Raw genomic sequence first — 24,887 nt, 5'->3', positions numbered from 1 at the left:
TAACTTGTCGTCAGTTGTGAAATGCAGGAAACCAGTTTTCAGTCTCTGCTCTAATGCAGCATGTAATCTGTAATGTAACTAAAGTTATCAAACAGATGTAGTTGAGTAAAAAAGGAAAATATTTGCCTCCAAAATGTGAAAGAGTAAGGTCGGAGTGCATAAACAGACAGATCAGGAGCTGCAGTGTCCGGCTTAGCAGGATTGACTGACGAGAGAGAAGCTGCAGGCTGGAACATGAACTGATGTTTACTGCTCATTGTCATGGTGCTTCTTCCTCTTCTGGTGATCAGATGTTTCTGATGAGATCAGAGGACGAAGCAAAACCTAAATCAAAGTTTTAAACAATTACACCTGCATTCACACGAGGGGAAGACGTGTTGCATCATTTCTGGGGCCCAACACAACTTGAATAGTCAGAATGCAGCGTCGTTATTGGATCACTGTGGGAGTGTAGCCGGTGAAATGAGGGTAGAAGTGGAGTTAGTTTGTCAGTGTTTGAACACAGAGTGGTTGTCACTGTGTAGCTCCACTTACTGAAGACTGACGGCAGCTTTTCCTGCCTGAATCAGCCTGTGGAGGAGGCCGAGACGAGCCGCCGCTCTCCCGCTGTGTGACGCACTAAACGCGGCTGGAGAGCAGCTGTTGTGTCGGTGAATAATCTGTGGTTGTATTTACAGTCCAGGACTGATGAGGAGGCAGTAAGAGGACATCCAGGAGTCTGAAGGTGTATTTAATTAATACAAATATAACTTCATCACTGAGCAGCAGTCAGCAGGAACACGTCGGCTCTCAGTGTTAGTACTTAAAGTGCCCGTTACGTTACTCGAGTATTTCTGCTCCTGATTACTTCTCAGAGGAAGAGATTCTAATTTTTACTTTGCAGATAAATGTTTTAAATAAACAACAGATGACCAGATTGACTCTGTTAGATTAAAAGATATCAGAGAAACGTGTGTTGACTCCACTACAGCGTCATGACGTCATCTAGTGGACTGATCCAAGTCCAGCAGCTGATGTTCTGACAGGAGACATGACGTCAGTGAGAGTCGTCATAGCTTCTACAGAATAAACCCACCTGAACACACCTGAGACTTTCATATTTTATAATAACACAACAGGTTATTAGAACAATTTCTGCCTCTTGGTTAAATCAACTTGTCAGTATTTGTTTTTAATCAGTTATTTAACACTCCAAGCTCCACAGAAAGTCTCCACAGTCATGTACAGAAGGAAAGTGACTGTTTTTATACCCTTTAAAATGTGATAATGTTTTTGTAGAAATTACATAAACAAAATGCACTTACTATGTGACAAAAGTCTTTTATTTTGAAATAAACCTCACACTGATGACATCACTTTCCTTCCTGCAGATCTGTGAAGACAGGTCCTGGATCAGTCCACTGTCTCTTTTCTGTCAGAAGACATTTTCACATTTGTCTCCAGATTTCACGTCACTGCTGTGAGCGACTTTATTAGTAGAGAACAGTAAAAAACAGAATACAAACTGATTTAATGACATGATTTAGTTTTGGTTTGATGTCCTGTAGCAGCCATTTAGTGAAATATGTATTAATAGAGTCGGTGAGTTCTGGAATAATGTGCTCTGAGTTTAAATGTTAGAAGAGGAAGTCGACTTTCAGACATTTTGTCCTTCAAGAGTGTTTCTGATCCAAAGGCTGATTTCAGCTGATGTGCAGATGAATGATTTGTGTTTCCTCTCCAGATGAAAGTGTGTGTGAGATGAGCAGCATGAATCAGTGTGAGGACAGAGAGGAGGGAGGCCCTCCCTCTAAAACCACTGGACCTGGACCTGGGCCTGGACCTGGACCTGAACCTGGACCTGGACCTGGACCTGGACCTGAACCCAGCTGTGTGTCCTTCAAGAGTGACCAGTCAAATGATCGTTACATTGATTTTAAAGGACAACCACCTCCTGCTGTAAAGAGGTGAGCTGTTAATAACATTAATATGTGACTGATTCATGTTTTAACTGTGGAGAAAGATGTTTTTTGAAACCTGATGTTTATTTTCAGCTTTGTTCTTCTTCACTTAAATGTATCTTCTCACTTTAGAAAGCTGCCCAATAGAACCAGTCTTCAACTCTTCATTTCACTTTATTGAATTAGTTTGGTCCAATATTCTCTGAAGGTTTATTCCTGATGTTTTCCACTATTTTATGGACAGAAGCTTCTGTGTCTGAAGACTAGAAAGTGAATTAACATCTCTGGTGGTCTTCATCTCTGTCCAACAGGAGACCAGCCTCTACTGGACCTGGACCTGGACCTGAACCTGAACCTGGACCTGGACCTGGACCTGAACCTGGACCTGAACCTGGACCTGGACCTGGACCTGGACCTGAACCTGGACCTGGACCCAGCTGTGTGTCCTTCAAGAGTGACCGGTCAAATGATCGTCCCATTGATTTTACAGGACAACAACCTCCTGCTGTAAAGAGGTGAGCTGTTAATAACATGAAAATATGACTGATTCATGTTTTATGTTACTTATTCAGAGAAATGTGTTTAGACTTCCGGTGATGCAGCTGAACTACGGAGACGTGTGCTCCGGAGCTCTTAATGAAAACTCAGATTTGAGTGATAAATAACACCCACTGTACCTCAAACTTCATCCAACTGGTGAAGTATGGACTTGAGATCTCGAAATAAGACACAAAGCTCAATTATCGGCCACTTTTCTTCTCGGGAAGCTGTAGCACGTGAAACGAGCGCGGAACACAACATGGCCGTGGAAGAGCAGTGTGGAGTGGAAGGAAGCTTCGCGATACTACAAGAAATAAAACGTGGAAATGAAGCACTCTCCCAGAAGCTCGACGCCAAAACTGCCGAAATTAATCACTCTATTTCGGGGCTGAAAACGGCGATAGACGGAATGAGTTCACATATTACGGAGGCGGAGGAGCGAATTAGCTCGGCTGAGGACAAGCTAGCTGACCTGGACACCCATGTCATCCGCCTGTTGAAGGAGAAGGAGCTCCTCGTGGACAGAGTAGACCAACTAGAGAACCAAAGCCGGCGTAACAATGTACGCATTGTCAACCTACAGGAGGGCAGAGAGGGAACGGATCCGTTGCGATTTTTTACCGATTGGATCCCCTCCGTGCTGGGACAACAGCACTTTCCAGAGCCACTGATCATTGAAAGAGAGCATCGGTCCCCGACATACCGCCCGCCATGGGAAAAACGACCCTGACCAGTTCTCATCTGTCTACTGAAGTACCAGGACCGGGACAACATTCTCCGAATAGCCGCTAAGACATCCACTGAAAAAGGGGGGCCTATCACTTTCAATGGAAATGCCGTGATGTTCTTCCCAGATCTGAGTGCAAACCTGGTGAAGCGCAGAAAGGATTAAAACCACGTTAAGAAGGAGCTGCATGCATGGGGCGCTGTTTAGCTCAGTGGGTAGCTGTTTAGCTCTCTCCCTGTTTCCTGTCATATCTTCAGCTGTTCTATCAATAAGGCCAAAAAATATATATAAAAAAAACAAAAAAAAATGAAGGAGCTGCATGCAAAGAATCTCCAATTCAGCCTCCTCCATCCAGCCATTCTGAGAGTCGTCCTACCTAACGGAGAGAAAAAGTTCTTCAAATCACCTGAAGCAGCGGCGTCCTTTCTCCAAGACCTCCCGGGAGGCGAATAGCCCTGCTCTTCACCGGTGGCTACAGGTGCAGCACTACAGCTCCTCTACTGCTGAGGGGAGAGCGATTCCTGCATATCCTTTTCACAAACTTTTCTCGAACTTTCTAATGACTCTTATGTAAGTGCAACGATATCCCCGCTATCCCTTTTATTATTATTATTATTTTCTTATTTATTTTTGTATTATTATTACCTAAAAAATGTTTTACAACAACCTATTTTTGGACATTATGGACATAAAGGGAGCTTATCCTATTGTCGTGAGGTTGCACTTGAACTTTCATTAACTTTCATTTACTTCTGGTTACAATGTTTATATTTGAGGTTGTCTTCATACCGAATGATAAAAAGTTTATATATAAAAGAGCTCCGGGCCAAAAAGGGTCTTAGCTAGGTATGATAGTTCTAAGGAGCATTCAACGGAAGTCCTGGTTGGCGATTTTGGATGGTGCCGAGTGTTCAGGGGGTCGGTGCGTAAGGGAACGGCAAGGTTTTGACCTTATTTGTTTTTTTCTGTTTGGTTCCATTGAAAGAGAGGCATTTTCTTTAAGCTTATTGTTGAGAGGCTGCAGGACAAGCTACTGCCTATTCTTTAAACTTTTCACATGAATAAGGTGGTGAAATTTGTTAGTTTCAATGTCAATGGTTTAAATGGGCCCGTCAAGAGGAAAAGGGTGTTAACATATTTAAAAAAGATTGAAACGGATATAGCCTTTATACAGGAGACCCATCTTATCGCGCAAGAACACAACAAATTAAAAAGAGGATGGATAGGCCAAGTTTTCTCTTCTTCTTTCAACTCTAAGGCGAGAGGAGTCGCTATTTTGATAAATAAAAACATTCCTATCACTGTTCAGGAAACGTTTAGTGACCCATTAGGCCGATACATTTCAATAAACTGTCTAATCTATTCTGAACAGTGGACTTTACTAAACCTTTACACCCCTAACTATGACGACATTTCCTTTATTCAAGATATTTTTCTTAAAGTATCAGGAGGCCATGAACACATTCTCATGGGGGGAGATTTTAATTTTTGTTTAGACCCAATTCTGGACAAATCAGCTACTTCCACTTCAAGGCCGAAATCAGCCTCAACCACTCTATCATTCATGAAAGATCTTAATCTAACAGATGTTTGGAGGCAAATACATCCCCAAACGATAGACTATTCTTATTATTCAAACCGTCATAATTCATTTACTAGAATAGATCTTTTCTTACTGTCAACACATGTAACCTACAGAGTATTAGAGTCTGGGTATTTGCCGAGGATACTTTCTGATCACTCACCTTATCAGTAGTAATGCCTGAGAAAATGCCCAATATGTACAGGTGACGTTTGAACTCAACCCTTCTTAAAAAACCTGACTTTTGTATATTTGTCAGGGATCAGATCAAATTATTCTGTGAAACAAATTGTCCTTCCTCCCCTAATAGTTTCATACTTTGGGACACATTAAAAGCTTTTTTAAGCTTTTTTTTTCCTTCTCTAGAGGAACTAGAGAATAAATTCTTGGGCTGGAAAAAGACTTTCAACAACATAAGGATAGGAAGATATACAGCTTATTGGTAAATAAAAAACTCAAGTATAATACATTATGCACTTATAGGGCTGAGAAGAATATTTTGAGAACAAGACAAAAGTACTATGAACTGGGGGAGAGAGCTCATAAAGTTCTATCCTGGCAATTAAAGAAAGAGGAGAGTTCAAAAACAATTAACCAAATTGAAGATGAACATGGCTGTATTACACAGAACCCAAAAGAAATAAATGAAACTTTTAAAAAGTTTTATGTTGATTTGTACGAATCAAAATCACCAGAGGATCTGTCCATGATAGATACATTCTTAAATAATATTGAACTACCTAAACTAAATCAGGACGACCAAAGGGATCTCGATTTACCGGTTACCTCAAAAGAAATCGAAAGCGTTCTTTCTACACTGCAATCTAATAAATCACCAGGGGAGGATGGGTTCCCCCCCGAATTCTACAAAGAGTTTAAGGATTTGCTTATTCCTCTTCTTATGGATGTGATTAATCTAGCATCTAAGACACAAAGCCTCCCTGGTTCATTTTCAATGGCTATAATTACAGTGATCCATAAAAAAAAAAGATCCCTTAAAATGCTCCTCGTTTCGGCCAATTTCACTTTTGAATGCGGATTATAAATTGATTTCTAAAGCTTTAGCAAACAGGCTGGGTAAATTCTTACCAAAATTGATAAACCTAGACCAAGTGGGTTTTATCCAGAAGAGATCCTCTGCAAGTAACATGTGTAGGTTACTTAATGTCATTCATAGGGCAACCTCCAATCCTGAACCTAGTATAGCTGTTACCCTGGAGGCTGAAAAGGCCTTTGATAGGTTTGAGTGGCCCTATTTACTCAAGGTCCTATCTAAATTCGGATTTGGCTCTTATTTTATTAATTGGGTCAGAACGCTTTATAAGAAACCACAAGCCAAAATAATTACTAATGGACAAATGTCCACTGCTTTCCCCCTGAGTAGATCAAGCAGACAAGGGTGTCCCTTGTCCCCTGGGCTGTTTGTTATGGCCGTCGAGCCTCTGGCTGAGACGATCAGACAGGACTGAGAGATAAAGACTGTAAAACTGGGCCAGACCATACATAAAATCAATCTTATGGCAGATGATATAATTCTTTACTTAACAAATCCATTTGATTCCCTTGCTAAGTTAAAAACTGTTTTGCATACATTTGGAACTGTTTCTGGATTTAAAGTAAATTACAACAAAAGTGAAATTCTCCCACTCTCAAACTTTGACTATATGGAACATCAGCAAGGAGGCTCATTCAAGTGGTCTCCAAGTGGGATAAAATACCTTGGAATTACGCTGGATAATAACCTTAAAAATGTGTACAAACTTAATTACTTACTAGTAGTTAGTCGAATAAAAGAGGATTTACAGAAGTGGATAAATTTACCTATTACTCTGATTGGCCGAATAAGTTGCATTAAAATGAATATTCTGCCAAGGCTGCAGTACCTCTTCCAGTCCTTACCGATTCCAGTGCCACTCAGTTTTTTTAAAAACCTTAATAAATATATCAGACAATTTATATGGAATGGTAAGACTCCAAGAGTCTCAATAGAAAAACTTACATGGGATTATAAACTGGGAGGTCTTCGACTGCCTAATTTTGAGAAGTATTATTTGGCTGCCCAAATGCGACTTATTTCTTTTCTTTTTGAGGGTGATAATGTCCCACCCTGGGTTTCAATTGGAATGTATGCTCTTAAAGAAAATACCCCTGCAGACTTTATCTATAAGTGGACTCCTACAATTATCTCCAGAAGAACTGATAACCCTGTCTTGATTCATATCATCAAAACGTGGCATGTAGTCCGGAAAAATATTGGACTAAAAAACATATTTTCACCCAAAACACAGTTGAAACAGAATTAACTCATACCTATGTCAGTGGATAATAAGATCCTGGAAATATGGTACCAGAAAGGGATCCGTCATTTGGAGGACTGCTATGAGGATGGATCCTTGATGTCTTTTGAAGACCTAAGGAGGAAGTATGATCTGTCCAGCAGGAATTTTTTTTGTTACTTACAGTTAAGAATATTTCTTAAATCTGTTTTGGGATCTGAAATGACTTTACCCATGCTTAACGATCTGGAAAGACTGCTTCATGAGGGTAACGCACCTGGTCTTCTGGATGCAGTGTCTTCCACTGTGAGAGATGCTATTGACGGTGTAGCTGGGGATAAAATAATGTTTTTAATTAATATAATCCACTGTTCAGGTACAAAATGCATCACTGAGTGTCTGACACCTAGAAATTTGATAGGCACTACTGTATGTTAAAAATTCTGAAATGTCCATGGGTAAAAGTGACTGGTATTTACACAGTTTGGTGGGAATTCAATATTGATTTGCACTGTTTGTTTTTTTTCTAACAATATGACAGCACACGCTTCACACGTCAGTTTAAACTCTAGGCTGTGCAGGATATCAGCTATAATTATAGAGCTTATGGTACCTTGTGCTATAGAGGAAACGTCAGCACTGAGAAGTGATGCATCTGTCGAGGAGGCCATGGCACCACTGGATCGACTCTCTTCCATGTCAGCTTCTTCCTCATGAATGGAGGATGAAGTTGATGGTGTAGCTGGGAAAATAATTGAAAAAAAATCTGAAATTACCTGTGAAGTACGTTTGACCATTTCACTGTTAGCATATTGGAGGAGGTCACTATTAACAGCTCAGCTCAGTGAGAGAAATTCACTTTACCTTCATCAATGGAGGGTTCCTTAGGAAGAGCCTGAGGGCTGAGAAATTTATGCAAAGCACCTTGAGGGAGGAAAAAAGGATATGTTAACATTTCCATATTTTGATATTTAGAAGGGATGCAGCTACTTTCTTAACAACAAATTCTTAAAAACATCCCAAGCTAATGTTATTCATTGACCTACTTGTAGCTTAACATAACATTTAAGCATTCTGCTGTTTGAGAATTAGACAGACGCACCTGGTGCTTTAAAGACAGTAAACAGCTGGTGTGCATGAATACTACTAGACATGAATGTTCCGATCTGCTTTGATGCACGGAATTTATAGTGTGGTTTTCCTAACAGATTATCACGGTGGAATAGTTAGTATAGCAGAGAAGCTATGCCACTTTCATCAAAACCTATTACAAAGCTATAGCAATGACGTCATGTCATTAAATACGATAAACAGCGATTCTGGAACAGATCTGCGTCTTCCTTATCCCGTTAATAAACATATTACAGTATGTAACCATATTCTGTCCGTTTGAAAAAAAGTTGCACTAACTGTTACAAGCAGCATTGGCCGTCAGGCAGGTAGCAAACATGAACATTTTTTGCTAGCCTACCTGCTGCGAAATTACACTAATTGTACAAGACAAGTAGAGCTATTTTATCCAGTGTAATGTATCACTTACCACTATCTTGTTTTTTCTTATCCTCCTCTTGTCTTCTCTTCTTTCTTTTCTGGCTTCCTGATGCATAATTACGCTTCATGTGATGACTGCCGAGGTTTTGTATTTTGCCGGCAGCAGAGGTCACGAACCTGGCTGGCTGGATGCTGTCAGCGACTACTGAGAGGGGCCCCCTTGAGGGGGATCCCGATAACAGTGTCATTGCACTTTACTGCATTGACTATCAAAGGAGCACTCACACAGTTTGTCGTTGCATTTTATTCATAACTAGTCATTGTCTTGGGGCCTCAGGCCAGCTCGGGGCCCCAAGCAATTGCTTGGATTGCTTGCCTTCTCGCGACGGGCCTGATCAAGGGAGAAATGGGAGTCCGACTTGGGTGTGACAATGGGTACAGAGCTATGGTCTGCATTGTGTCAAAAGAGTCGAATTGCCACTATTAACTCCAGATACAGGCTAACCTATTACAACTTTCTCCATCAAACCTATCTTACGCCCACTGATGGGCAGTGACGCGTTAGAAGTAACGCGTTACTGTAATCTGATTACTTTTTTCAAGTAACGAGTAAAGTAAGGGATTACAATAGCATAAACAGTAATTAGATTACTGTTACTTTCCCGCAAGCAGGCTGCGTTACTGCGTTACTTAACCGTGATTTTTTTGAGACTGTCTCGTGAGTGACAATGACGTATGCAGGGCTGATTGCAGCGGCTGTCCCTCGCCGGATGCCTCTCGGTCCCCGCCTCCAGCAGCTGGAAGCGCCTCGCCCACGATCTCGCTTGAGGGTTGGAGGGTGACGCTCCGCGGAAAGACCGTCTGAGCTGCGGAGGCGAGTAGCCGACGTCTGACGCACCGCTCTTTCGCAGACTGTAACGTAAACTCCCAGCGCAGCCGGTCTCATCCTGGCCGCTGCACCGTGCGCCCGCGAATAGCACTCTGCTCCGGGAAGAGAGGGGGGTGCAGTGTCAACGTGTTACCCCCTTGCGTCTAGCCGGAGGGCGGAGGGACTGCAGTTATGTCTCTTTATGTCAGACAAAAATGTACCATGCAGTCCCAGAAACAATGGCACTTTTTCAGCTTAACTATGGTTGCACTATTTTATAACTATAGCCTTTGTTTACATTTCACCTAGAGCTTCCGAGAGGAAAGATTTATAATTTAAGATTACTTTTTTGAATTTGAAAATTATCAACAGGTACTCTAATGAATTATTTGTTTATTACTGCGTATTACTGAATCCATATTGAAGCATTTAAATCAGTATTGAATCGAATCGATATTGAATTCGAATTGCGACCTAAAGAATCAAAATCAAATCAAGAGGTTCTTAACAATACCCAGCCCTACTAGAGGAGGTGGGTAGTGATGCAAAGCCCTTTGGGAGCTGGTGCTACTGTATTATTGGCTCACACTGGGTTTGTTTATCTCATGTCTGGCTGTTGTCCATTTATTTCCCGCTGCCACGAAAGGTCTATTGCTTTATAGCGTATTCAGGTTGTGCATCATGTTTTTGAAAAGTAACTTAGTAAAGTAACTAGTAAAGTAACTAATTACTTTTTAAAATAAGTAATCAGTAAAGTAACTGGATTACTTTCTTGGAGAAGTAATCAGTAATCAGTAACTAATTACTATTTCCAAGTAACTTGACCAACACTGCTTACGCCACAGAAATTGCATAAATATAATCCTGAGATACCCAGTTTGTGTTTTAGATGTAGTATAGAAGAGGGCACATTCCTGCACTGCACCTGGTTATGCACAAAACTTAATACATTTTGGCAGGATGTTTCTGATATCATGACAAAACTTCTCGGAGTGCATCTCCGGTTAGATCCTCAAACCTGCTTATTAGGAGATACTACAAATATTGATACACGATTAAGAAAGGCTCAAAAGAAATTTCTCTCACTGGCCTTGTGTGTTGCAAGGAAGTGCATAGCCATCACGTGGAAGTCTGACTTCCAGCTTTCTATAGGAAGGTGGGTTTCAGAAATGAATAGCTGTGTTCCACTTGAAAAAATTACATATATACTCAGGAAAGACTATAATACTTTTACAGAGATGTGGCAGCCTTATTTGGCATATATGGACACATTGTCCACTTCTATGATGGACAGGTTGTAGATTCTTTGCTGTCAGTGCTTATTCTTTGTCCATGTCGCCTCTCGACCGCTCTTATATGTTTATATGTGTATGTATGTATGTATGTACGTATGTATATATATTTTTATTATTATTATTACTATTACTATTATTTTTGCCCTCTCTTTCTCTTAGTTTGTGGGTGGGTGGGTTGGGGGAGGGGCCTGGAGCTGTGTGTTCGTGTTTTCATGTATATTTTGTTGAATTGAAAACTGAAAATAAAATATTCTAAAAAAAGATAAAAGTGTTTAAACTTGTTTTTTTCAGCATCGTTCTTCTTTAGTACATTTATATTCTCACATGTGAAAGCTGCCCAGTAGAACCAGTCTTCATCTCTTCAGTCCAGTTTAACATTTGTCTGATGATTTAACCTCTTCATCATGTTTGACTTCATATAGTGTTTGTTTGTGAAACGTGCAGTAAAACAGTTTGTAGTTGTTATTCTCACTTTGATTCAGTTGATCTGAGCTCAGTCTCAGTCTTTGACAGTATGTGTTAGCAGCCGACTCCTCCTGTCTTTTCTTAAAGTGCCCTCAACTGTTAAATCAGCTGCTGTAGTTGATCTGAAGTTCACAGATTTTCCGTTCAAATACCTGTTTGCAGCGAGCTTCCATGTTTTTTCGATCAGATCCACTGGAATGTTTTTAGTTCGGAAGACATGATTACTGACCTCCGGCTTGCAAGGAAATGCACCATGAAGCCAGTGTTTTCCCCTCACTGTTCTCTGGTGTGTTAGTTTTGCTCCAGCCTCCAGACTGTCCAGTTCCATCTCCACCACAGAGCTGGCCTTCCTGTCCAGCTTATTCAATTTGTTTGTACCATGCGATAGAGCTGCACAATATATCGTTTGAGCATCTTCATCGCGATGTACGTGTGTGCAATAGTCACATCACAGAGCCTGCGATGTAGGAGGCAAATGAACTCATCTCATTTCAAGGGTACCTGACACACACTGCGCATGCAGAGTCTGCAGAGTCTGCATGCGCAGCGATCCACCAATCACATTACTTCTTAGTCAAGCAGACCATGCCCCTGCACATGGAGTGAGTAGCTGGTAAAAACATTGGAAAATGAGCAACGAACAAGAGAAAATGTTTTGGTGCCAAAAAGAAAAGCAGCTTCAGTTATCTGGAATTATTTCAGCTACAAGAAGGATGATATTGAGCAAACACGTCCTCTGTGTCGGCAGTGTCTTACATCTGTTGCCACAACGAGAGGTAACACAACTAATTTGTTTGACCATTTATGTCGGTACAACACAACAGAGTCCTGCACAGGTCTTATTTTGCAAACCCGCACCCGCCATAAAACTGCATCTGACCCATTTTCCGACAGTAGCACAAATCACATTCCGCACCGACCCACTATAAATTGTTACCGACGCCCGACCCGCACCCGAAGGAAAATTAGACAGACGTAATTTTTAAAAATGAAGGTAAGCAAGCTGGGGAAGTTCTGGGAGGGCACAAGCATGCATGAATGAGCTCATATGAAATGTAAATGCTTATCATTTTGAAATGCAGCATAACATAAAGTGCTATTCAGGTCATCTGATGAAAATTCCTGTATTTTTCATATCGCAATATATATCGCAGGGTTAAAAAAAAATCGCAATGTCAGTTTTTTCCAATATCGTGCAGCTCTACCATGCGACCTCCCCAGTTCACCACAACACAGATGACACTGAACCACAGACTGGTAGAACATCTGTAGCCGCCTAGTGCAAACATTGAAGGACCTGAGCCTCCTCAGAAAGAAGAGCCTGCTCTGTCCTTTCCTTTCGAAGGCTTCAGTGTTGTCTGACCAGTTCAGCTTGTTATCTAGTTGCACCACAACGAAACATGGAGGTGTCAAGAATCTCCATCTCCTCACTACTTTATCACAACAGGGATTTGAGGCTTCTTCCACATGACCTTCAGCTTGTGTTTGTCTCTGAGTGGACAGACACAATGTGACTGATTCTTCATAATTCCTCCACAGAGTCGACCAGGAGAGCTCAGAGGTTCCCAGAGGTCCGTCTGTCCAGCAGCATCAGACACACCTGGACTCCATATTTATGGTCTGTACATGAACAACAACTACTTTTACATCCAGTCTGTTCACAATAATCTCCATGCTGCACTTTGCAGACCAGTGGTGAATCTGCCCAACATGGATCTGATGTTAAATGTTGTCATTCACATAATATTCTGTTTCAGCTGCTGGAGGAGAACATTGTCACTTTTGTGAAGAACGAGCTGAAGAAGGTCCAGAAGGTTCTGAGCTCAGATTTCCCAGAATGCTTAGAGAGTCAAAGTGATGATGAGGAGGTGTTGGACGGTGAGGATGAAGAGCAGAGGAGGAGCAGCAGAGAGGCATTTCTGAAGATCACACTTCGCTTCCTGAGGAGAATGAAGCAGGAGGAGCTGGCTGACTGTCTGCAGAGCAGTAAGAGGATTTCTCTAAAGATTTAACATGATGGATCAATGAGACAATTTGTAATGTCTCAACAGATGGAGGAAAAACATGGAAAACGTGTTTATATGTGCAAGGAAATTGTCATATTTTCTTTATGAATGACTTACTGAGTTTATTTGTTGTGTTTATTTAGGAAGTTATTCTGGAGTTTGTCAGTGTAAACTTAAATCTAACCTTCAGAAGAAGTTCCAGTGTGTGTTTGAGGGGATCGCTAAAGCGGGAAACCCAACCCTTCTGAATCAGATCTACACAGAGCTCTACATCACAGAGGGAGGGACTGCAGAGGTCAATGATGAACATGAGGTCAGACAGATTGAAACAGCATCCAGGAAACCAGACAGACCAGAAACAACAATCAGACAAGAAGACATCTTTAAAGCCTCACCTGGAAGAGATGAACCAATCAGAACAGTGATGACAAAGGGAGTGGCTGGCATCGGGAAAACAGTCTTAACACAGAAGTTCACTCTGGACTGGGCTGAAGACAAAGCCAACCAGGACATACAGTTCACATTTCCATTCACTTTCAGAGAGCTGAATTTGCTGAAAGAGAAAAAGTTCAGCTTGGTGGAACTTGTTCATCACTTCTTCACTGAAACCAAAGAAATCTGCAGCTTTGAAGAGTTCCAGGTTGTGTTCATCTTTGACGGTCTGGATGAGTGTCGACTTCCTCTGGACTTCCACAACACTGAGATCCTGACTGATGTTAGAGAGTCCACCTCAGTGGATGTGCTGCTGATAAACCTCATCAGGGGGAAACTGCTTCCCTCTGCTTGCCTCTGGATAACCACACGACCTGCAGCAGCCAATCAGATTCCTCCTGGGTGTGTTGACATGGTGACAGAGGTCAGAGGATTCATTGACCCACAGAAGAAGGAGTACTTCAGGAAGAGATTCAGAGATGAGGAGCAGGCCAGCAGAATCATCTCCCACATCAAGACATCAAGAAGCCTCCACATCATGTGCCACATCCCAGTCTTCTGCTGGATCACTGCTACAGTTCTGGAGGATGTGTTGAAGACCAGAGAGGGAGGAGAGCTGCCCAAGACCCTGACAGAGATGTACATCCACTTCCTGGTGGTTCAGTCCAAAGTGAAGAACGTCAAGTTTGATGGAGGAGCTGAGACAGATCAACACTGGACTCCAGAGAGCAGGAAGATGATTGAGTCTCTGGGAAAACTGGCTTTTGATCAGCTGCAGAAAGGAAACCTGATCTTCTATGAATCAGACCTGACAGAGTGTGGCATCGATATCAGAGCAGCCTCAGTGTACTCAGGAGTGTTCACACAGATCTTTAAAGAGGAGAGAGGACTGTACCAGGACAAGGTGTTCTGCTTCGTCCATCTGAGTGTTCAGGAGTTTCTGGCTGCTCTTCATGTCCATCTGACGTTCATCAACTCTGGAGTCAATCTGCTGGCAGAGGAACAAACAACATACCGTCAATCTGCAGAGACACGTTTCTACCAGAGTGCTGTGGACAAGGCCTTACAGAGTACAAATGGACATCTGGACTTGTTCCTCCGCTTCCTCCTGGGTCTTTCACTGCAGACCAATCAGTCTCTCCTGCAAGGTCTGCTGACACAGACAGGAAGTATCTCACAGACAAATCAGGAAACAGTCGGGTACATCAAGAAGAAGTTCGAAGAGACTCTGTCTCCAGAGAGAAGCATCAATCTGTTCCACTGTCTGAATGAACTGAACGATCGTTCTCTAGTGGAGGAGATCCAACAGTACCTGAGATCAGGACGTCTCTCCACAGATAAAGTGTCTCCTGCTCAGTGGTCAGCTCTGGTCTTCATCTTACTGTCATCAGAAGAAGATCTGGATGTGTTTGACCTGAAGAAATACTCTGCTTCAGAGGAGGCTCTTCTGAGGCTGCTGCCAGTGGTCAAAGCCTCCAACAAAGTTCTGTAAGTTTGGAGAAGTTTCTTCAGCATGCAGTAAATGTGCTGTTATTGACCCAAACAGAAATCATTTTCTTGTTCTGCTCATTATTTTTTATCCAGACTGAGTGGCTGCAATCTCTCAGAGAGAAGCTGTGAAGCTCTGTCTTATGAAGTGAAATGTTCCATCTGTCCGTCTATCAATCGATCTCCTCTACATTTCAGTGCGATGGACAGCGTCACACTTAGACACACATCCTGTTGAGTTAATCATTTCACTGATTCACAGCTAAAACACCCAATTCCTTGTAAGACTTACAGAGATCATGTGCCAAAAGTATTTAGACACTAAGAAGTATTAAACCTAGGGCTGCCCCCAAATAGTCGACCAAGCACTGGTCGACCAAAAACTTATTAGCCGACCAAAATTTCATTGGTCGATTGGTCGCAGGGAAAAAAAACAAAAACATTTGGAGCTGTGTCTTGTCAAAATTAAGTCAAAATCTATGTGACTGGTGGCTGGCCTGTGTATAAAAGGCTGGAGGGGTTTTAATTTGAAGATACAGAAGTCGTGACACTAACTCACTGTCAGTGTTTTTTTTTAACATGGCAGGTCAGGTCGACATCGCGGTTAGACAGTCAACAATTAATAGCCAACCATGTCGGGAAAGACGTCTAAACTATGGGATCATTTTGAAAAGAAGAAGGATGACCCCAAGAAGGTGACATGCAAACTTTGCAAGAAAAACTTTGCCTATCACTCCTCCACGACGAAAATGATGTAACACCTTAAACATGAAAGTAGCCTAGCTACCTACCCATGGTGGCCCGAACGTTTGAAAGCAGTAGTTAAGCAGAAAGTTTTATTATTGTTATATGTGCTAGTATTAGACTATTTTCTGACACATTCAGAATTAGAATTCGAAACAATTTGCCGGTGTCATTAACAGGCGGCAGACTTATAGCGTGCGGCTGTGTCATAATTTTATGTTATTTTGTCCCTGAGGCTAGTATACTTGGGGGAAAAAAATTAATACATATATATATAAATGCGTCGATTAGTCGACTAATCGCTCTAAATGACTACCACTGGTCGACCAATAAAATTCTTGGTCAGGGGCAGCCCTAATTAAACCACATTCCAACATAGTTAATGTGACATACACAAAACCCACAGCCTCAGGAGACAGTGAATGACCTGACCACTCTGTCTCTCTGTGAAAACTGCATTTATAATGTATCTGACACATGTTTTTGTTAGCACAAACATTAGACACAGTTGTTATCTAAGTATCTCTTTGAAATGGCTGGTGTATTAAAGACAATATAAGGGGGTGTGGTTTGGAATGTTAATTTATGCACAGATCTGCTCTTTTCAAGTTTATTAGGCCTGTTCTGAACTGGGTCGCAATATCACCATTTTTGAAAAGTGGGACCCTCTGGGGTGGTCCTGTAGCTCAGTTGGTAGTGCATGCGCCCTCTGTACAGAAGCTTTGTCCTGACTGCACCTCTCCAGGGTTCGAGTTCGACCTCTGGTCCTTTTGCTGCGTGTCATCTCTCATCCCCATTTCCTGTCATATCTTTCAGCTGCCCTTTATACATAAGCCTCCTAACATAAAGCCATGAAAAGGGAATACCAACTAACTACTAACTAAACTAAATGCTTTTTTGAATCGGTGCTCAGAGGAGAAGTTTGGGAAACCCTGATACTGCATCACCACAATTCAACATTTTAACATGCCATCTGTCTTCTTTCTTTCTCTCCAGAATAAGTAGCTGTGAACTGTCAAAAAGAAGCTGTGAAGCTCTGTCCTCAGTTCTCAGCTCCCAGTCCTCTAGTCTGAGAGAACTGGACCTGAGTAACAACAACCTGCAGGATTCAGGGGTGAAGCATCTGTCTGTTGGACTGGAGAGTCCACAATGTAGACTTGAAACTCTCAGGTCAGATAGTTTGTAGTTTATCCCAAATGATTTTTTAAATTTCTTATCCAATTGAATCAAATTCTCTCTCTCATAACTCTTTTGTTTTGAAACCATGCTACTTATTATTGTTTAATGTCTGTTTAATCCAGATTTAGTTTTGTTGATTTTTCATGTCTCTGACATATTAGAGTACAACAGAAAGCAAGTTCACATGTGCTACAATGATATTATAAATACTGCATCACCTAATGTATTTTTTACTGTTCACGCTCCAGACTTGGTGTCTGTAACCTCTCAGAGAGAAGCTGTGAAGCTCTGTCCTCAGTTCTCAGCTCCCAGTCCTCTAGTGTGAGAGAGCTGGACCTGAGTAACAACAACCTGCAGGATTCAGGAGTGAAGCATCTGTCTGTTGGACTGGAGAGTCCACAATGTAGACTTGAAACTCTCAGGTCAGATAATTCGTAGTTGATCCCAAATTATTTTTTAAATTTCTTATCCAATTGAATCAAATTCTCTCTCTCATAACTCTTTTGTTTTGAAACCATGCTACTTATTATTGTTTAATGTCTGTTTAATCCAGATTTAGTTTTGTTGATTTTTCATGTCTCCGACATATTAGAGTACAACAGAAAGCAAGGTCACATGTGCAACAATGATATTATAAATACTGCATCACCTAATGTATTTTTTACTGTTCACGCTCCAGACTTGGTGTCTGTAACCTCTCAGAGAGAAGCTGTGAAGCTCTGTCCTCAGTTCTCAGTTCCCAGTCCTCTAGTCTGAGAGAGCTGGACCTGAGTAACAACAACCTGCAGGATTCAGGAGTGAAGCTACTTTCTGTTGAACTGAAGAGTCCACACTGTGTCCTTGAAACTCTCAGGTCAGGATTCAGTATTTTATTTAATTATTCCATGTAACATTACAATTGGAGCAGGCCTTGATTGTACCTCTAATATAATTACATTTATTTAAGAGACCTATCATTTCCCCCATGGGCAAGCACTTGACACAGAAGTGAGAAAAAACTGCCTTTTAACTGGCAGAAACCTCAAGCAGAACCGGATTTGGTGGCTGGCCGCCAATTGTCTCAACTGGTTGGGTTGAGACAGAGAGACCACTCACATTGCCTTTTCAAGGCAGGAATCTTGCAGCGTTATTCCACCTCACTGGAGGTATAAAAGTTACAAAGGTGGAATGGGGGGAACGGTTTCATTCCGCCTCTAATCCTCCAACAGAGGTTGTAACAGAGCCACAACAGAGGTGAGATGACATCTGTGTGGACAGGAGTGTGATGTTCTGATAGTGTTCACAGTCTGACAACTTAACAGATCCTACACTCATCAAAGTAACAATACAAAACCAATGACATCCCTAATCTATATATATTTTTAATATGTGGGTCAGTCAGTCTATTCTGTTTAATTCTGACTTGCATATATCAACAACCATTGGATGGGTTGTCATGTGGATTTTGACATTCATACTCCCCTCAGGATGAACTGTAATTACTTCAGTGATCCTATGATTTTTTCATCTGATACCATCATCAGGTCATCATTTTAATCTGTACAATATGTTGATTCATGATATTTGCAAAACTAATGGTATTTCCATCGACTTCAGTGATACTCTGTGTTCATTGGTGATTATCACAATTTTGAAAACTAAGATAATGAATATAATAAACGTTAAATCCCTTAAACACATATGTGCACTGAATCATCAGGACTCTCAGCTGATCTGCGATGTGTGTTGTTTTGTGTGTCTGCAGGCTGTCAGGCTGTCTGATCACAGAGGAAGGCTGTACTTCTCTGGCCTCAGCCCTGGACTCCAACCCCTCCCATCTGAGAGAGCTGGACCTGAGCTACAATCATCCAGGAGACTCAGGAGTGAAGCAGCTTTCTGCTCGACTGAAGGATCCAGGCTGGAGACTGGACACTTTCAGGTATGTAGAGTCCTGCTGCAGCAACAGACAGCCCCATTCACAGTGCTGCGCCTCCGCCTCCGCCTCCGCCTCCGCCTCCGCCTCCGCTAGAATTTTCTGGAGGCAGTGAGGGGTGAAATTTGGCTCCGGCGCTGATCGTCGCACATCAGTCCTTCACTCAACTGACTCAGGTCCTTCACTCAACTAACTAAAGAGAAATGTCCCACAAAGCAACATTACAGGACCAAACAAAAGTAATGTAGTAACTGTAACTGTCTTTGGCCGCTTATATGAAAAAAAAAATACTGCAGTTATACGTAGACAAGCGTTTGTCCTCCTGTCTGTCGTCTTGTCCGTCCTTCCGACTCTAAATCACATTTCTGCCTGAAAGACAGTGTCTGTCACCAACAAAAAACTTTCACTCACCAAGTGTATGTGTTGAAAAATAAATCTCCACGACGATCAGCCCTCGCGACCGACACTTCAGTGAACTTTCCCCCAGAAAACAGCCTCTGTCCCCGCGACTGACAGAATAAGACAGCATCGAGTTAACTGATAGTAATTATCTAATTATTGTTTCAAGGATGTTTGGTGGCTCAGGGTCTCAATTACCTCACATTATAAAAGTATCCTTATGATTATAAACTAATCGCTGGTTTGAATTGGCAGAAGGACACCTGGGAAACGCCTTGAAAACTTACAGATGTCATCTTCATGACATGTACCGTCACGCCTCTTTAGGAGCCGCAGCATCGGCTTTCTGCGAGCTGCTTTACTCTCTGTTAACAACCAACAGCGGAGTATTGGCGAACTGCCGCTGCGGCGTTCATGCGTCTTCTCTGTGTTATAGGGGCTAGCGTGAGACTCTGTATCTCGATTGTAGATGGTTCAGTGTCAGGAGATCTGCTTCATTTACTCCACCTCCAGTTGGTCAGTTCAGTTCAGGAGAAAAGGCAGCATAGCTTGAAGCCAAGAGTTATGATTGAAGAGAGGAAGATAATAAAAATAAAAAGGGTTATCAAATATTAACTTTAAATTTACCTTCCACCATGTCACTGCTGTGTTATGATATTAACAATAGACCCTCTGTGTCAGATGTCTGATCAGAAAATACTGAAACTCAAATTCAAAAGATTTCTGTGACACATAAATTAATTTAATCACTGTATGCCATAGAAGTATTTCCCTTAACTGGAGAATCAGTGTTTTTGCCAAAGTGCATGACTTTAAACTTAAAATGGTTCTGACATGGATCTTTATCAACACCAGAGTAATTACATTCTAGATCAAAACTAACAGTGTATTTGTGCCCCAGTGTGAAACAATTTACAGACTGTAACAACTGTCTGTGGCATCAGTTTAAAGTGAACAGAAGATATAAAACAGTCCAATAACAATGTTAGATGACACAAGGTGGAACATGCCCGTCACATTACCGTAACAGCAGAGCTGCAGCTCTCTGCAGTAGTTGGTGGACCTCTGGTTAAATGCTGTTGTAATTTACATCAGCCTGGCTCGTAGCTGCTGACTCAGTTTCACTCTCAGCTGTCCTGGACTTGTGTCAAGGTTCTGCTGGTGGAAATATAATGTTTCCTGATTATTTTTTGTTAAAATAAAAGTTTTAAAATAACTACATTATGCAGGACTTTTATTGTGAAGGATTTATAGGAAGTGTTAAATGCAGGAAGATGGCGTGACAACGTTGCATGAATGGACTTTTAATTTATCTTCTGTGGCAGCAAACAACACATGGTTTCAGTCACTAACTGAGTCTATCCACACACTTTATGGCTGACGACAGTAATAACAGCAACACTTTACTGTGACTGCAGCAAAGTGCTCGTAGCTCTGTCACATACCAGAGAGACTCACTCCCTACCAACACAACACAGAGTAGTGTTTGTTATCACAAGTTACTGCAACTAACAACTATTTTCATAACCCATTAATCACATAAAATCACAAAAGCAGATGTTTGGTTTTTTTTTTTTTACATGTCCAGCATTTTATTAAAAGAATAAAACATTGCTCTTACATTTTCCTCTTTAGTCTTGTTCAGCTCACTTTCAAACAACTACGAATTGTAAAAGCAACATAAATGTATTAGAGGTGATGAAATGTCTCCATTATAAGATGCATCTCGATGCAGAGACAGACGGGGCCGTAGGACAACGAGGTCATGACCTTGTATTATTTCCTTCAGTTTCGTTTCATTAAAACAGAAAGTAAACACGGTCGTGACGTGACCGCTGGTCTATTTTCAGAACGGCAATTGAATGAATCAGAGCAAAGATGCAACATAGTGGTAAGAGGCTGCATCAATCCAAGTTATCATTTCTTGCAGCAAGAAAGGCAGAGGATGAACAGGCAAAGAGGAGGAAAGGTGAGAATTGTAATAAGCTAAGAGAATGAGAAAAATAGTGAACTAGCCTACAGATGCAACAGGTAGCCAATAGAGATCCTTACCTGTAAAAAAAATTAAAGGACATGCAATGAATCAGAATATTTTAAGGCCATGTTCAGTCACAGTATGAATTATCCATCAATAATATTATTTGGATGTTTGGATGGATAAGTAATAACATGACTAAACATGGCATTAAAATATTAGTCAAATTATAGTAATCATGACTCAGTAGTATACTTAGACTTTTCATTTAAAAAATTAAACAGGATGAGACAGGAGAGAGAGATGAAGAGGTTGAAGGGACAGAGACAGGAGGAGAGGAGAGAGAAAGAGCAAGAGAAGGAACCAGTGAGATGCAAGTGGAGTCAGGTCCATTATCAGCCCATGACCAAGCTACATGGGGGTGGTGGAATCCTGGCTACGGCCCTGGAGACAGGGCATAATCAAGAGTCTGCAGCTCATGTTGATTGTTGATTGTTCGGCCTCAGCTGGACGATAAAGTTTCATCACGACGTTGCTCTCATGTTTGAACTGTGGGAGGGCTTCTGACTGATGTTACTGATGTAGTAGAATGAGATCATCAGAGAGTGATTAAAAAATAGTATTTTTTTAAAGGACATCTCAAGACACATCAGATTTTATGAACTTGCTGTGAAGCATGAAAGGGACGAGACTTCTGCCTGACAGCAATCATTGATCATGTTGGTAATTTCCACCTGAAGCTAACGTCTGCAGCCATAAATAATACTGTTACAGCAGCTAATCAGCCGAGATCTGAGGAGTTGCTGTCAACTCTGCTGTCCAACTCTGAGAGAGGTGTGTGCAGCAGAGTCAGTAAATGTTGTATCTTAAAGCTGCCATGTGAAAATTATATGATTGTAGACAAACGTGGAAGACACTGCAGATGGATACAGGTTTTGTTTGATGATTGAAAAGATGCAGCTTTTATTTTGTAGACTGCTGTGGTATGATTATTGGAAGGACTTTCAGAATAAAAAGGGAATTTAAATGATGAACAGTAGCTGTGTGCAGTGATATAGATCATTGAGGATGGAAGGTCGCCCACAGGAAACAGCAACAACATCCAATAAAATAAAGATGAAGTGATAAATCCAACAGGAGGTTTGTGTGTGTTCTCAGATGTTGTCGTCCTCTTTCACACACACCAACATCCTGTGGCTCACTCTCAGTGTGTGAGGAGAGTGGCAGAGGTGAAGAGGTTCAGGGAGAACAGGGAGAAGCAGCCTGATGGACAGATTGTGTTTCTGTGTATGAGAGTCATGTCATGTCCATGTTTGCATGCTGAAAGAGGATGTGCTGCTCTGACCCCCCTCCTCCTTTCAGGGTGGAGCCTGCTGGAGTCCGATGGTTGACACCAGGTCTGAGGAAGTGTGAGTGTCTTTTTACTTTCATTCATGAAAACACTGTGACATCACTCATTCACATCTGTGATGTCATCATCACACTGATGACGCATTAATAACTGCAGCTGTGTTGTGTCTTTTTCTCTCCATCAGATTCCTGTGAGCTCACAGTCGACACAAACACAGTCGGCAGAAAGATCAAACTGTCTGACAACAACAGAAAGATGACACGTGTGGAGGAGGATCAGTCATATCCTGATCATCCAGAGAGGTTTGAGTCCTGGTCGTGGCCTCAGCTGCTGTGTAGAACTGGTCTGACTGGTCGCTGTTACTGGGAGGTCGAATGGAGAGGAGATGTTTCTATATCAGTGAGTTACAGAAAAATCAGAAGGAAAGGAGACAGTGAAGACTGTGTGTTTGGACGGAATGATCAGTCCTGGAGTCTGAGGTGCTTTGATGATGGTCGTTACTATGTCTGTCACAATAACAGAGAAACACTCATCTCCTCCTCCTCCTCCTCCTCCTCCTCCTCTGGTAGAGTAGCAGTGTATGTGGACTGTCCTGCTGGCACTCTGTCCTTCTACAGAGTCTCCTCTGACTCACTGATCCACCTCCACACCTTCAACACCACATTCACTGAACCTCTTTATCCTGGATTTGGGTTCTTCTGGTCCAGTCCTGGTTCCTCAGTGTGTCTGTGTGGTGTTTAGTGTGCAGAGTCTCCTCCTGTCACAGAAACATTGTCAGTGCTGAACAGTTGAGTCTGTACAGGATCACAGTCACATCAATCTTTCAGCTTCTTGTCATAAATTCATCAGTGAACTTTGTTCAAAATGATTCAAACTGATTGAAAAGATTCTTCATTTGCATTTTAAACTTCGTCCATTAAATTGTGTAAATTGCATTGACTTGTACTTTCTGTCACGTGTTGTTTTGAATTCCGGCTCTTGTTCCAATAAAATCCAGAACTACACAAACACGAAGAACTTTGTGGCTGTTGAAGTCCGGCTGTATTTTCAGGACGTTTGTTGGATTTGAATCTTGTCCGTGAAACTAAACAGCTGTGAGAAAAGTCTTTCTCTGTCTGACCCGGTGGCTCCACTTGTTACAGACCAGTTTTAAAGTCCAACAGCAGGCGACGGACCGAAGAGCCGGAGACCAAATAGTCCACACAGAACCAACAAGCTGCCGACTCGACGGCTCAGTGAGCTGAAGAAGTTCTGTGAAGTTCTGAGGTCGTGGGTTCAAGCCTGGAGTCAGAACCAGTAAGAAAGGAAGGACGAGTATCTGATGACGTCGCTTCCACTGTTAAAGTTCTGAGTCCAAATCCTCGAGGTTTTCACACAATTATTTTGGGGTCAAAAGAAGTGAAATGCTCAAAGAAAGTGATTCATTTAAGACTGATTCATCAGCTCAGGATGGTGAAGTGATGCTGTGAAGTCTGGAGGTCGTGGGTTCAATCCCTGGGTAGTTCAGCTGATTTTAAACCTGATGTGCACAAGAATAAAAAAGGGACAAACTTATTCAGGCCCACATCTGTTTGTTCAGAATAAGGAGTAGTAGAAATACCCACAATCCTTTGCTGCAGTAAATAACTGCAGGTGAAATAAAACAGCGTGGTGGCAGCATTAATAAAAGACTTCCTGCTGATTTAAAAGATGTCAGTGATTGTGCCGCCTCAGAACACCACTGAACATTTCCCTCATTTGATTCCAGGACGACAAACAGTGAAATGTGTGCAGTGAAATGTAACAGACTGAGATATATACAGACTGAACAGTGTGATATGAGCTCACTGGATACACAACAGCTGTGGTTTCTTTTCACCAGCAGAGGGCGGCAACGTCCTCCAACTCCAGCAGAATATTACTGGTTATTTATGCAAAACAAAAGGTACAACAGTAACAGACACACATTCAATCAGGTAGTACCTCTAAATTAGTGAAATAGGAAATAAAGGGTTGCCATTTGTGGAAAAATTTGACTGTACATCCTCTCAACATGTATTTAATTTTCTCAAGTTTTGAAAAACACATGATGTCTTTGAGCCACCGGGAGATAGAAGGATATTTAGCAGACTTCCAATGCAACAATAAGGAACGTCTTGCTAGTAAGGATGTGAAAGCTATAATGTCCTTTTGTGTAGAGTTAAGTGCAAGTGAGGGGTCAGAAATCCAAATATAGCA

At 41.7% G+C, this 24,887-nt stretch overlaps 1 protein-coding gene across 1 annotated transcript; it reads left to right on the top strand.

Moving 5' to 3' along the window:
* Positions 1-1,030: 1,030 nt before the first annotated feature.
* On the top strand, positions 1,031-23,914 carry LOC115576505 (NLR family CARD domain-containing protein 3-like). Its single transcript, XM_030409046.1, has 10 exons — positions 1,031-1,039; positions 2,394-2,455; positions 12,724-12,802; positions 12,942-13,170; positions 13,334-15,110; positions 17,282-17,455; positions 17,713-17,886; positions 22,682-22,728; positions 22,855-23,390; positions 23,813-23,914. The coding sequence occupies exons 1-10, from the start codon at positions 1,031-1,033 to the stop codon at positions 23,912-23,914; spliced, it is 3,189 nt and encodes a 1,062-aa protein (XP_030264906.1).
* The last annotated feature ends 973 nt before the right edge of the window (positions 23,915-24,887 follow it).

The sequence above is a fragment of the Sparus aurata genome, chromosome 24, assembly GCF_900880675.1.
Source record: "Sparus aurata chromosome 24, fSpaAur1.1, whole genome shotgun sequence".
Lineage (NCBI taxonomy): Eukaryota > Metazoa > Chordata > Actinopteri > Spariformes > Sparidae > Sparus > Sparus aurata.
This window is presented reverse-complemented; position numbering and strand designations above follow the sequence as displayed.